At 43.7% G+C, this 14,280-nt stretch overlaps 1 protein-coding gene across 2 annotated transcripts in view; it reads right to left on the bottom strand.

Annotated features, from left to right (window-relative positions):
- OXSR1 (oxidative stress responsive kinase 1) overlaps positions 1 to 14,280 on the bottom strand; it is an 88,563-nt gene that overhangs the window by 29,686 nt on the left and 44,597 nt on the right. For both annotated transcript variants that reach the window (XM_067291983.1, XM_067291982.1), the window contains exon 5: positions 4,568 to 4,623. In XM_067291983.1, the coding sequence (XP_067148084.1) occupies positions 4,568 to 4,623 (56 nt within the window). The remainder of the gene's footprint in view (positions 1 to 4,567; positions 4,624 to 14,280) is intronic.

Genomic DNA, 14,280 nt, shown 5'->3' on the forward strand with positions numbered 1-14,280 from the left:
TTTTGGCCTGGCCTTAACCATCCCCATTTTATAAATAGATAAAGTGAGAGGGGTTAGGCAATTTGCCCGGTATCAATTAGCAAGTCCCGAGCAACTTTGCAAAGTCTCACAATCTACTTTAACCACCAGGCAACGCAGCCTGAACGGGAAATTGCAGCAACGCCAAATTCCAGAGAGAAGCGGCCGCTCCAAGCAGGTGCTAACCCTGTCTTGTTTAAAAACCTGTAGGGAGAATAACACAATACCTTAAACAGCAAAATCCCACCTATTTGAGGGACGCAGGCCTTCACGGTGCGAGCACGCCAGCCTTCAGTAGACCCTTGTTTCTTTACATACGATCATGAAGGACTGTGTGGCTGTATTATCTAATGTTCCAACGAATAAAATTGGGGGGAAAAAATAAAAAAGAAAGGATTCGCGCTGCGCCCAGAGTTTCAACAGGATGCTAATCTCATGGCTTAGACGGAGCAGGGTTTGTACCCGGCAGGTTTCTCACACCCTCTGCAGCCCCCCTGTTAATAAATTAAGAATATTGAGCCTAGATTACTCTAGGAAGAAATCTCCTCCTTTACATAGCTGTATCAGTGCCGATGCAGTTTATGTTGACAAAAGGGTGTTTATCAGTGCAGCTTTCAGACTCCAGGGAGCCACTAAAATGCCAAAGCAAAGAGGTTTTATGTTCTGATATATTTTTATTTATTTATTACAATAATTGCCATGGAGAGGTTGGAACAAAAGAACCCAGCTATCTCGATTCGCATTGCGGCCACCGTCATCAGGGCCCAGAACAACGGTATCTAGGAAAGAAAGTCTTGCTCTCTTAAGAGGATATATTAATTTAGCGCGGGGTGGGGGGAACCACTCCAAACTGAAAAGGCGATACTCTCTAAATCATGGGAGGCTCCAAAAAAACTGCTGCCAAGGCACACACACACAAAAAAACCAAAAAAAAACAAAAAAAACAAAAAACAAAAAACCCCCCACTGATTTTAAACATATGAAAACAGCTCCAGTTTAGATCTCACCGGTCAGCTGTACCTGTTAAAGGCAATTATATACCTTGGTTCAGTGGATATGCATTTTGAAAGCGAAAGAAGCTACACAGTTAAAAATAGACACAGCCAAGAGTAAAAATACCAAGTCCTAGGACTTGGGGAGGAGTTTTAAGCGGCACATTTGTGGAGGCCGTTGCAGGCATTTTTAGCATTCCTGCTTCCAGGGACGATGGCCTCGCTCGATTCACAGATTCCTCCTCCGCTGTTTTATCTGCCACTAGCTCTCACTGGTGGTGCTCTTAAAGCAGCTTTTGCATCCAAAGCACATCTGTCAATTTAGAATTACGAACAGCACAAGGAAAGCCAGACACCTCCAGCAAGTTATATTGTGCTTGGCCTTACAGAATTGCACAGTCCGTACTAACTACAGAGGTTTTTACTTTTGAGAGAGTAAAAGTGGTTAGAGTGATATAATCCTATGGCAGAATTACCACCACGAACTATATACAGTGAAAATGAAGTGTGAACTTCGAAACACATGAATTAAACTCACCGGCATTGCGTGGAGGTATAGTCCAGCAGTGGGGTTTTCTCCATCATGGGGTCAAGCATTTTTATAAGCTTTCTTAAAACAGTGTTGTTCTTTCAAAGGATTTAGTTTGAACCGAGGCAAGAAATGCAAACTGGCTCGAGCAGCAGCAGGCACACAAGAACCTGAGGCTGCAAAGGCCATAAGCTGAGCAAGACCTTCTACATGATTGTTCACGGGTAGTTTGGATACAAGGAAGACAAAAGGGAAAGGATTAATTTTAAAAGAATTGAAATCATGCTTTCCTGGTTAACTATTTGCATTCTTTACGCACACCACGGCAGCTCCTTCAAGGGAGGTGCCCAACTTACCCCAGCCCTCAGGCTTCATTCCACAGCTGATTTTTTTTCTTTTTCCCCATAGTATAACTTTCCAGCGAAACTTAAGTACAACTGTGCCATGAGAACACAGGGATAACCAAAGCACTCAGCTATAAACTGCATTAGTCAGAATATGCATTAATAGCATTGTCACAGGCAAGCATTTCAACCTTGCCGAAACACAAATCTCACTTTATTAGAATTGTTTCACTATTTCCAACCATTTTTTTTCCTCCTTAAAAAAATATATATATACACACACACACACTTGTGAGAGATTTGGCTATTTCAACTTCCTTTCAGCCTGACCCAAGGTGAAGTGTCAGAAATTCCCACAGAAACCAAATTCCACATTTTGACCAGGTCAGGCTCTTCTCTAGTATTCAATCATTCATTTATTTTTGTTTCTTTCAAGTCATCGGCTGCCTCCCCCAAAGCGAAAGGGCTTCCTGCCGCCCTTGTGAACCTTGCGACTGCGGCCGAGCTCAGTTGCTTCACTTTGTCTTGTGGAAGGTTACAAAATGAGAAGGGGAACTTTGCATATCTCACAGCTATGGAGAGTGTCCATCGTTTAAACGTCACAGCTTTGAGGCCCTAGCACACAGGTCAGTCCTGGGGAAACTCTGCTAACCGGAGACAAAAATAAACCTTTTGACACTGGCGCAAGCTAAGCAATTTTACAGGACTATTTAGTCAACTTCAAAACAACCTATCATCTGAAAAATATTTGGCAGACATAACAGATATGTAAGCAAGCACCTATCACCAGTGAGCCTTTAAAAATAAATAAATAAATAAAAAGTTAAGCCCTGGCACCCTTGTGGAAGAGAGGCATGAGCAGCCTTCTGCTAGGCTGGCAGAAAAGCCACAAGAACAGTGCGCTGTGCTAATGCCCCAGCTACTCGCAGCCTCTCCCAGCACATAATCTACTGCTCTGTACAACTACGAATCCAAAAGGTTACATCTTGGCCCCATGGTAGAAAAAGCCCATAGGATTTTTATTAATATACAGCTCGCTCCTTTGAGTATTTTGGAAGCCCCACCCTACCTAACATCGGTTGCCGCATGGGACGAATTATTCGCACTTCGTTAGAAGTGTAGTGGCGAGCACACCGAGAGCACTGGGAGACTTAAAAGGGAAAACAAAGCAACTTCAGATTTCAGAGAGAAGCCCTGTGCTTTAAGTGCTAGGTCTTTCCACACCAAGGCTTGTTATCTTCCGCAGAGAGAGAAGAGCTACCTATAAAGACTTTGCATTGCATTACATTACGTTTCCTGGGAAAAAACCGACACCCTTCATACAAAGATGCAAATCCAGGCCCAGATTTACCAAGGAGGGGTTCTTACCTCTCAGCCACGTGGCGATCAGCACTGAACAACGCAACACACTTCTGCCTCACGTGTATCCACACATGTCACTGCCACATGGCTACAAAACCCCTGTCCCTTAACCCTCTGCTGACTAGGTCTGCTGGACTCCATCAGCAGGATGAGGCGCCAAAGAGAGGCCTTAACACAAACAGATAATGCCTTTTCCAACTGAAAAGGGGACTGAAAGAGTTAAACGTGTAATAGGATGTTTTTGATGAGACTGCAGGACCAACTGCCAGCTCTGCCCTCTGGCTAGACGTGGCATGAGGGCTGGAGAGGCACGACAGGATTCATGGGAATAGTGAGCTCCTGAGGGGCAAGACGCTCAAGGGAGGAATCCGCACGCAGATTAGACCATCTTCTGTACTCAGGGTAGGAAAACGGCAAGTCAGAGAGAAGAGGAAAGACAAGTCTTACAGCTTCTAAACATACACTCCAAAAAGCCTTGTGTTATTGAATACTCTCCAACAGTGATTTTTGATTTCTGGAAAAAAGACCTCCTACAGACTTTGCATGCATGACTTAGAAGATGAGAAAAGTCCTGTTGGCGAAAGTCCTGTTGTCTGTCAGCAAAAAACCCTCCCTCCGCAGAAGACATATGATCCACCTACACCAAGGACCATTTCCAACATACTTGTGTTGATGCAGCTCATAACAAGCAGCGAGCACAACAGTAGACACCTCCTCCTCCTCCAGGCACATCTGTGCCAGCTAAAGCAACTGTTTTAACAGTTCCCCCTACCATGTCCCTTGATACACCAGTTCAGTTGCTTACAGGACTCTTTCCAAGGCTTCCAGTTTGCCCAGATTTGGGCTAGGTTAGTTCATTCAGTTAAACAAGGACTCTGCTGCTTGGCTTAGCTCAAGTGGACTAGCAAGCATCCACCTGAGCAGTCTGACCAGCAGATCTTTGGCTACAGCAAAGTTGCAACTCAATTTTACAGTCAGAGACATCGATTTCCTTCAGATGTATCCCTTGACCATTTACCACCATCCTTTTGAACACCATCTTACAGGTAGGTGATAAATCAGTAATACCTGTGCAGCGCTCTGTATTTCAGTCCTATGAAGCTGCTGTTCTAAAAATCTGACTAGCTTATGTCTAGATGTCTATCTAACCCATTGATTCTGTGGACTTAATAGTCCAAGGATTTATTCATATTGACAGTCACTATTTCAAGATATCAAGGTTTCTTGAAACTAACATTTTTACATAGGTGGTTTCTTAGCCATTAAACCATCTATCCGGACAGAGTTATGCCCAAAGTTTATTCAAAGCTATTGGAAGTTACCTGCGATTTGCACTGAGCCATCTTCTCCAAGAAGAATGTTTCCTGCTTTCACGTCCCTGCAGAAAAATAAAGCAACAGTGAGCAGAACTCAGTAAAACTTCCTCCTTTCAACCAACAAAAATACATTCAAAGTTTCTTATTGCTCATATTCTGTATTTTGCTGCGTTATCTCCTCTTGATTTCAACCAAGCAGAAGTAGTAGGGACTTAACGCTAGTCATAATTTCAGGACACAGATATTAAGTGGTATTTGTATGAATTACAGCTATTAGAGTTTTAAGTACTGTACACAGAGAAACAGCTTTGGAAAACTTATCAGAAAGTACCCTCAAAAATACAAGAAGAGTGGTTTGTCCCAGGCTCTAGAATTTGCTAAAAATTTGAAAGCAGACCCTAACACTAGCCTGATGCTCATGTATCCTTTTAGAAGGAGATTCAAGAGACTGAGTTAATTTAACACCTCACTACCACTGAAAGAATATATCCTGTTCTTCCTTGGCCCCCAAACTTGAAGCTTCTCAGGCTCTGACCCTGGAGCTGTCCTGGTTTCTCAGGAAGCCTGTTTAGCTCAGTCCACTGGCAGAAACCCAGACAAGAAGTTGTTCGCTGGTGACTTGCTGAACTGAACCAGTTTACCAGGAGGTTGGGTGAGCAGAGCTGGTACAACAGAGAAGGTGGAAGAGGGAGAGTAGGACCACACAGCTGTCCTGGGGAATCTCAACTTTACTGAAAAATCTCCCCAATTTTCTTGTATCCAAGAAAGTCAGAACACCCAAGAACATCTCGCATGTGCGATGAAAGTTACTGTACCCCTCTATTCCTCCCTTCTCTCCCTCCGCCAAAAAAAGCTCTGTTTTATTAACAGCAACACTTCCAGAACTCTACTTTCACTCCAAATACACTTGCAAGTTTTATAGCTTATTTTCACAGGCTGCTCCTCACGTAAAGCCAACTGAAGCATCTCTGTACTTGACGTCTCCATTCACCAGCTTGGCTGACAGAGTTTGCACTATCTAGAAACCCACCCAGAGCGCATGCAAGTGCTCTCTCCCTGCAAAAGCTGCAAGCAAAGCAACCGCCGGGAGGATAGGTGCCAGCAAATAGATAGCGTTTTGCTACACACCTCACACTAACGGCAGCCATCTGCCCAGAAGAGAGAAGAAAAACAGATCCCCCCCCCCCCACGCACTTCTGCAACTATTCCAAATCTTTTCACAAAACAGTCAAACTCTTTCTCTCACCCCTCATGCATTATGAGAAGAGAGCTGGCACGACAGCGAGGCCCAAGAATCCCGGTCAGGCCCTGAAAATCTTCCTCTTGCTGGCTTTGCTCTTCTGAGGATGCCTGAGCTGCTGCCAGTCCTTGGTCAGGATGATTTTAAACATGTACGCTCCTGACATTAGTGGTTGCTGGGTTCCTCCCAATCTCCAATCGAAGATAGTGGTGTGGCATGTTTATCCCCCAGAGTACGTCAGAACAAAAGTGAATAAAGACTGTCCATAAGACAAGGACGCTAAAGACAAATTGAACAGCAAACGAGCTGACAGCAGCCTTTAGTCAGTCTTTGAACAAGTATTTTAAGTCCTGTCAAATGTATGCCTCCTGCTAACAGTGAACATCCCGGGGCCTAATATCTGTTTGAGGCATTAGTGTAAGACCTAGTACAAGAAAATTCACTGCTAACTTGCTTTACCGATCAAGAATGCTTAGACAGGTATATGTGGAAATGCTGAAGTTATATTAAGAACTAGTCTTGAGAAGCTAATTTAATAGCAGAATGGGATTCAAATCAGTGAGAAGCTGTGACAGTGATGCTGGAATAACTAGACAAACATAAAACACAGTTATATCTGAAGTAATACTATAAATGCCACAAGTGCATAAAGAATATCCTAAACAACGCAAGTTTTTCTTGCATACTAGAGCCTCCGAAGGCATTCAAAGAATATAGGTTTATATCACAGCGATCGATGTAAAACTGTTGAAGTAGCAAATTATCTGCATGTTACTGGTGCTGACTTTACAAACGTGCATAAAGATGCTAATCACCTACACAAAACAGGCACAGCACAGCTCACTGCAGCAAACACTCTCCACAGCATGCTTCGGTCCCGACTCGCATGTGCATCGCTTTTGATAGAGCTGTTACTTTTGATCAGCCTTTCGCTAAGAGACAACTGAAATTCAGCACGAGCTCAGTGAAAAATCGCAGCAAGTCAGCTAAAGACCAGCTCGTTTTCCACAGGCCCAATGTGTGCACAAACGCTAACAAGGCAAGTCAGTTTTCCTTCCAGGAAGCGCTATTCTGTTCTCTTCCTGCAGTTAATAGTTACAGTCATCGCAGACCAGAAGGCATCAATGCTGCAGTGGATGGGGACTCTTCAGCACCCGGAAGGACCTGAAGAGATTAAATACGTTAAGCACGGGGAACCACCATCCCCCTTAGCATCCATTGTCCAAATCCAACACAATCAGAACTGTAGAGAGTAAATTACCATTTTAATTAAAGCGTTGCAAAACCTGACTATCCTCTGCATGGTGTGCAGCAGTGAGGGAATGGAAAGGCTCGCTGCCAATATTTAGGCAGAAGGTTCCTCTGGGATCCATCCCCACGAGCATGCGGAGCCATGGAAGCGCCGTGCCTGAGTTTGCCGCTTCCTAGGTAAGGGCCTGGCTTGCGCAGTGCGAAATGTGCTTGGCACGGACGCAGCCACCTCCAGGAATCCTCCCCTCCCACCCGCGCTAATTCGTCGGGAACGGAGGGTGTTCAGGAAACTCTCCAATGCTACTGGAAATGTTTATCCAGATGGTCAGCTCTCCTGCAACAGCCAGGACGTAGGAGGCTATTTCCAAGCAGTGCACCATTTCCAGGTTGTGCAGGAAAGGAAGAGCCGGCACCCAAGTCGCCTGTTGAAGTTACTGCTCCTCTTGCTGCGGATGAGTGCAAGTAATGTCGATTTGCTCTTCCAGCCATATTCCAGCACTGCCCAGGATATTGCAAACTTTTCCAGGTAATTTAGGCTAGGCAGTATCATACAACTTTTCAAAACCTCCCCTGGCCACATTACATGACATATAGCTCACCTGAAGCAGACCACATGCTGTGCTCAAGGAAGGACCAGGGAAGTTTTTAAGCAGAAAGCTAAGGACGAATTCTCAACCATCGTGCACGGCAGAGTCCGAAAACCAGGCAGTGGCCAGAAAGTGGCATGCACACTCACTGTCTGACTGCCCTCCCATAGTAGGGCAAACTAAGCAAGTCTGGAGTATGAGAAGCAGCAAAACAAGCATTCACAATGAGTCCAGTAGAAATCCCAGCCAAAGAACTGCTCTAGGCCTTTAACCCTCCCAGGTGCACTTTTTTTTTCTCTAAATTCAGCTTGGATTAATTAAAATTAGCATAAACTCTTGTTAGAAATAAATGTCAGTAAATATGGAGCTTTGCTATTGTAGTAACGATTTTTAATAGTTTTTTGAGCCAGTGCAAAGCCACTAGGCCAGCAAGAGCCACTGCCAACTACACAAGTCAAACTGAAGAATTAAATTATGGCTTAACGTGGCATTTCCTCCCCATGACCAAGAAGGCCATTTGCTCACCCCGGTGTGGCATACTCCACGCCTATAGCAGCAAAACAGGTCAGAGGCAAGCAGTGCTGGGACACCAGCTCCATTTTGCAGTTACTGTGCCATGGAAGTAGCTTCCAGCCTTGCCATTTCTCACCCGTATCAGCATCACATTGCCTATCACAGCATCCTCAGAGCTACCCCATCAGTCCTCAGGCAGCACTGGATTAACGCTGGGTGGACACAGGTCTCCTGCTGTAGCTATACTGATGTTACTCGCAGTATCTCCAAATTAGGCACTTCCTTAAAACCATCTTTAAGATAAATTAATTACATTTAAAACAACTTGTAAGGGGGAGAGGAATGGTGTTTTCCTGTTTATTCTGTTCGGGAGAAGCCTATAAATTCACAAGCTGCACAGCAAGAAGTTTGTTACTCCAGGATATAGTTGCTGCCAAGTATAACAATTTGAAGGTACTTCCTACTAACGTGGTAACGACCATATCCGGGGCCGATACACGCAGAATAAATGGTATGCCTCTGGCAAAATCACTATGCTGGAAACAGGAAGCATCTTTAGGTTGTAGTGTAAATGGTAATTATTTCACATTTTAAAGGAAGTAACAGAATACTAGAGTAAACATTTCCTTGTCAGCAGCTTAACAAATGCTAACATCCTTCTGGACATCTCTACTCCATAGCTCTCATTCTCCTCTCTTCTTAAAGCTTCCAAGAGCCTTTCCCCCAAATAACGTCGATGTTTTTATTTACCTCGCGCTTCACAGCCGGGCTGGGAAGAGGGGCTTGGATGCCCTCCAGCGCAAAGGGCAATGCTCCACGTTACCCTGGAAAGGTTTCGCAGCAGGGCAGAAATCCATCCTCGTTTGCATGCTGGACCGGTTTTTCTCCTCAGTGCCACACAATCCTAGGATAGCACTTGTTTCACATTAATGCTTCAAGGGCAGGGCTGGGACATGTTAGACCCTAGATAAACAACATGGATCCCCAACCCATCAAAATTACAATATAGTGCCCAGCTACAGGAGACTTGTGAGCACAGGAGAGCGATGAAGTGACGCTCCCCAGGTTCAAATGCAGTGATCATGACGGTGCACGAGTTTTGCCCCTGCACACATTTCATTTTTCAACAAGAGGAAAGAGTTACAGAAACCGCAACCCAATGGTTTGATCCTGCTATAGGAAGTCTTCCCAAGTCCTTGAAGTCCTGCTAAAAGATCAGATCTGCTCTCATCCAAGTCCTCAACCCTCGGCCCCGCTGCACAGTTTTGTCACTGCAGTGATCACGCTAAGGGGAAGAGCAAGTCTCTTCGCTGCTCCATAAGGGAGCGCAGAGGTATCAATTATCAGCTACAACTCTGCAATCCAAGCGAATGCAACAAAACTTCTTATAGACTTAAAATAAACCGGCATTTGCAAGAAAAGCAACGAAGCACTTGAAGCTACTGCTTTTCAACAAGCCTTTTAATAGGATTTGGAAATCACAAAGGATTCACCTGAATACTAGTCCACAACTGGAGCAACAGCTAGGACAACAATTTAAGGACAGTGAAGATGCGATTTAAATAAGTGACCTGAGCAAAGAGTGGCATTCCTGTGCAACCTAGCCCTGAAGTAACAAAACTACAAAATGAAGGCAAAAATGGAGTTAAGTTCAATTTATTATGCCTCCCTTTCTAGCCTGCTGTATGCGCCTTTAGGATGCAGGGCTGGCTGTCAGCACAGCCATGAGTCATCTGCACATTAGATTGGATTTACATCAGCTGTAACAATAAATTTTCATGGACTCAACTCTGTAGTGCATAATTTGGCACAAGAAAGTAATGGCTGGTCCTGCCAAGTCTCATTAAAAAAAATAGGTGCAAGATACAAGAATTACTATTTTCCGTTAACGGTAACTCAAAATATTTATAGTGAATACAACCATTTGCTGCAGTCGACATTATCTAAGTAATTTGCAAAATGCTTCCAGGACAATATCTCTACTTACAGTTAAATATGAAGCAATTTGCTGCATTATACACCAAATGAGCACTATTCACTCTCTGCTGTCGAACATTAGTCTCCCTCCAGTAAAATATTGCTACCTATATCACCTCTTCCCTTTGCTTTATAAGCCAAGATATAAACCGTTGGTTGTAAGATGTTTATTATTTGAGACAGCTACAAAATGGAAACTAGCCTTAGACTGTGCAAGCGCAAAGAAATGTCTTTATTCCCCCAAAAGTCAGTGCATTCAGTGCAACATAAGAGACCGCAAGACAACTGTAGTAAAAGTGCAGTAAATTAGCAATGTGTGGTCCCACTCCAAAAAGCTGTGTTCTAACAAATGTTTTCACACTGCAGAGGTGAGCCTTAAGTCCCAAATCTGGGGTCGGGATGCAACTATGGACTGTTCAGTGTGATTCTCACAAGAGTCAGGGGCGTTTTTAAAGCTCCAGCTTCCCACGCAGAGGTACAAATACTTGATTTAACTGCCATTTTAACGGTTGGAAAGAATTAGATGTAAAATCCAATCCTATCGGGGGGAAAAAAAAGAAAAAAAATCAGGAATAAAAATGTTTTTTGGTTCTCTTGGGAAGCATGAAACAAGGCTCTGAAAGGCAAAAGTGACGGACAGCTCATGCTTTCCAAGCAGAGGGGTGTGTAGGCAGAGCCTACGGGAAAGGATTCTTAACCTCCACCGAGACAAGTTACACAAGTACATCCAGTACTTGTTTTCTCTGCTCCCTACCCTTAATATCCCAGCAGATCGCATTAGGGGAGGACTAAAGAGACCTCCTGGAAAAGACTCCCATCCACCTTCCTTGGCACAGGCAATCCCAGTAAGGGATATATGAGAAATCAATCTACTATTGTGCTTTATTTCAGCTAAAACAGAACACAGTTCAGAGGATCTGTGATACACTTGCCAGGTACATTTGCCTCCTAACTTTTACATCCAATGCTTGAAAAGTAGACTGCTGCTTTAACTACAGCATTTGGGGCTCAAGAAAACACAACTGGGAAGGTCCTCCTCCTCTTTTTTACAAGCATCAGGATGGCTGAAGTAAGGTGCAGTTCAATAACAGATTCCGTCGGTCTTGGACTTTACCTCCCATCACCATGCCTTAAGCCCAGCATCAACAGGCTTAAAAAAAATTATATTTTTTAGCTGCTGTTCAATGATGTATTGGGGATTTCTTCCACAAATTCATCTATTAAGTCCTTCCATTTCCTGAGCTTACTGCCTCCACCAGGATTACAACGGACACCAGGCACAAAGCTCCTTTAACAGCTGCCGCCCAAATTACAAGAGGCAAGGCACATTGTGGCACCGCGGGGGCTGCCTCCTACCTCTGGAGGACCAGACATTTCTGAGAAGTCCTGCCTCAGTCATTACTAATAGAGGAAAATCCTCAAGTGGGAACTTGGCCTTATTTCAACGCTTCATATCACATTATTTGACGTGCAAGGAGGTGGGTATGCTTCATGTGGCAACGCCAATGATGCACAACGCGGTGCTGCAGTATCACAGGCACCGCTATTGAAAATATATTCCTAAAGCATACAGAAATAGGAATTTCCCCAGGACTGTTGCACACACTCTGCTTACGCCAGCTTAAGTACATGGCAAATCAGGTAATGGAGGAAACAGGAAAGCCAATGACTCAAGCACCTCCACACCTTTGTCCTACCGTAACTGCGAGATGAAAGTTCGTTTCAGTAAACCCATAATTGTCTTGGATCCAAAAGAGCTATTGCCCAAGATTTTGATATAGGGCAGCTTAAATGGGATGTCATTTCCACCGAGCAATAAGCACCTCCTTTCTGGAGAAGCAGCATATATATCTATGCAAACCTGAGGCCCCAGGCACTGCTGCCAGGGAGCCAAGCGCGGTCTACATCCATGCAGCCAGCCACCGCTCTGGCTCAGCAACGCTTCCAACACGATGTAGAAGAGAGAAACTCCAGGCAGCCAGGAGCCAGCAAAGACTTGGTTCCTTCTCTGAAATCTGGAAGATAGTTCTAAGCTAGGCTAAGAGGAAAAAAAGATCTCCTTATTTCATTACAAAATGGAGATAGCGTTTATAAACTTGGGTGTATTTACATACGAAGACACCTTCAAGATGGAAACAGCCTTCTTAGCACTCCCAGTCTGAACTTGATGATGCTTTCCAGGCTCCTACTAAATGAAGTCTTTTTCTGTAGCAACTCCCTGTTTGTTGTCCCAAACACCTGGGTTTTTTGTTTTTTTTTTTTCTTTTTTAGTATTAAGCTCTACTTTTCAATTTTAAATTTTGTAAGACTTCTGCTTTTAAAAAGACAGGATACAATTCCATTTCATAAACATGCAAAAATAATTCCTGATGCAGCCTTGCAGAATTAAGTCTCCTTAATACATTACCACATAAATTTAGTAAATGGCCTATTTCTTATCCTTTAGCTGAATATACAGACATGAAGGAAAACACTGTAGTGGTCTGTCTAAATGCTTAAGGCATCTCCACTTATGTAGCTTTTAGTATCTATCAAGACTAGAAAGTCTGCTGTATTACAACAACAGACAATATTCAAAAACATCTTTTTGAAGTGGGTTATTCACTTGATACATTACAGAAGAAAGGACCGATGGGATGAACATCAATGATTTAAATTACTCTTACTGGAGAGAGGTTTTAAGAGCCTGAGTAATCTATTCCCAATAATCCATATCAAATAAAAGCAGTGACATGACAGATATCATCAACAGGGTAATTGTAAGTAAATGCGAATGGCCATTTGATCTCCTCAAAATCAAAAGCTAAGGGAGTTTGTTGCATTTTCACCCAACAGAATTAATGCTGCAAACAGTGAATGAAGATTATTCACTGGAAAAACTTTGAATCCAAATAATTCCGACAACTGAGCAACTGCCAGAAACAACATTAGTTTAATATGCAACCCAGTTACAGATCACTAACCAAAACCTGTAACTGCTGCTGAACCTTTCGAAGATCACCCTGGTCGCTACTTCCCGCTCTTCATGACATTTTTCTTGCTTCTAATCCCCATGTAATAAATTGTTATTAAAAGGGGGAGGATAAAGCTAAAAATTTTCATCTTGCTTTTAATGAGGCTTATGATTGGTGTACAAAGAACAAAAAAAAAGTTGTGTTTTCCTTGGACCAAATCAAAATATTTCGAATAACCACAGCCCATGCGGTGACCTCAAAGTCCAGAGGTAGCACCTGGGTCTGAGGTGAGTGACACTTGGCCAGATATCCGACCACAACAGCCGTACAGCACGTGGTGCTCAGCTTCCAAAACCCCAGGGCGAGCAGATCCTCCTAACGCATGGGGCTTCTGGGGGCTGCGGCACCGATGTTAGACCGGAGACATGAATTTTCCTGTGCTTTCATCAGCAATGATATCTACCATAGGCATTTTAATTGCCAGTTTTAGGCTTCAGAGTTGAGGTCGTTTTCCCCGATGTGGATAAAGAGTCTCCACAGGAGCTATTGTTTCTGGCTGTCTACAGACCTGGGATTTTCATCTGCTCCATATTTCCTCTTTGCAACCACAGAAATTTTATTAATAAAAAAAAATCTGGATGATGCAGTGGAAGAGAAAGCCACCAGCAGAAAACCCTGGTTTGCCAAACCACAACAGGCCCCAATCTGACTGCTGTGCACATACCAGGGAGATTCAGCTCCAAGGTACCAGCAGTGATCTTCACGCCCTTGACCCTGCACAGCGAGGTGCTGATTTGGGGGAGCAAACTCCAGCAGAGTCCACTGCAGCATCTCTCCTTCTTTCCCACCAGTATGCTGAAGACAAAAACAATACTTCCATCATTTTGTCTACAAAACGTATTACAAATTAAAGCTTTAAGCCTTACATTAACAGCTACCTCTAATGGTTACTTTTGTCCATCCCTTACTGTAACGGAGAAAAGGCTAAAGGATGCTTGTCTGAATTTGAGAACATTGTGAAATACCAGTTTGGAGACAGACTCTCCATTCCCTTTCCTGGCCCCAAAAGGACATTTCCTCAGCACCCTCCTGCAACCAGAGCTACTGAACAGTCCAGAATATTATTCCCAGAATGACTGGCTTCTTGACATCTCCGTGGGGCTAAGTTTTACGTGAGAAGATGCTCTACCAGGCTCC

This window comes from Apteryx mantelli, chromosome 2 (genome assembly GCF_036417845.1).
Source record: "Apteryx mantelli isolate bAptMan1 chromosome 2, bAptMan1.hap1, whole genome shotgun sequence".
Lineage (NCBI taxonomy): Eukaryota > Metazoa > Chordata > Aves > Apterygiformes > Apterygidae > Apteryx > Apteryx mantelli.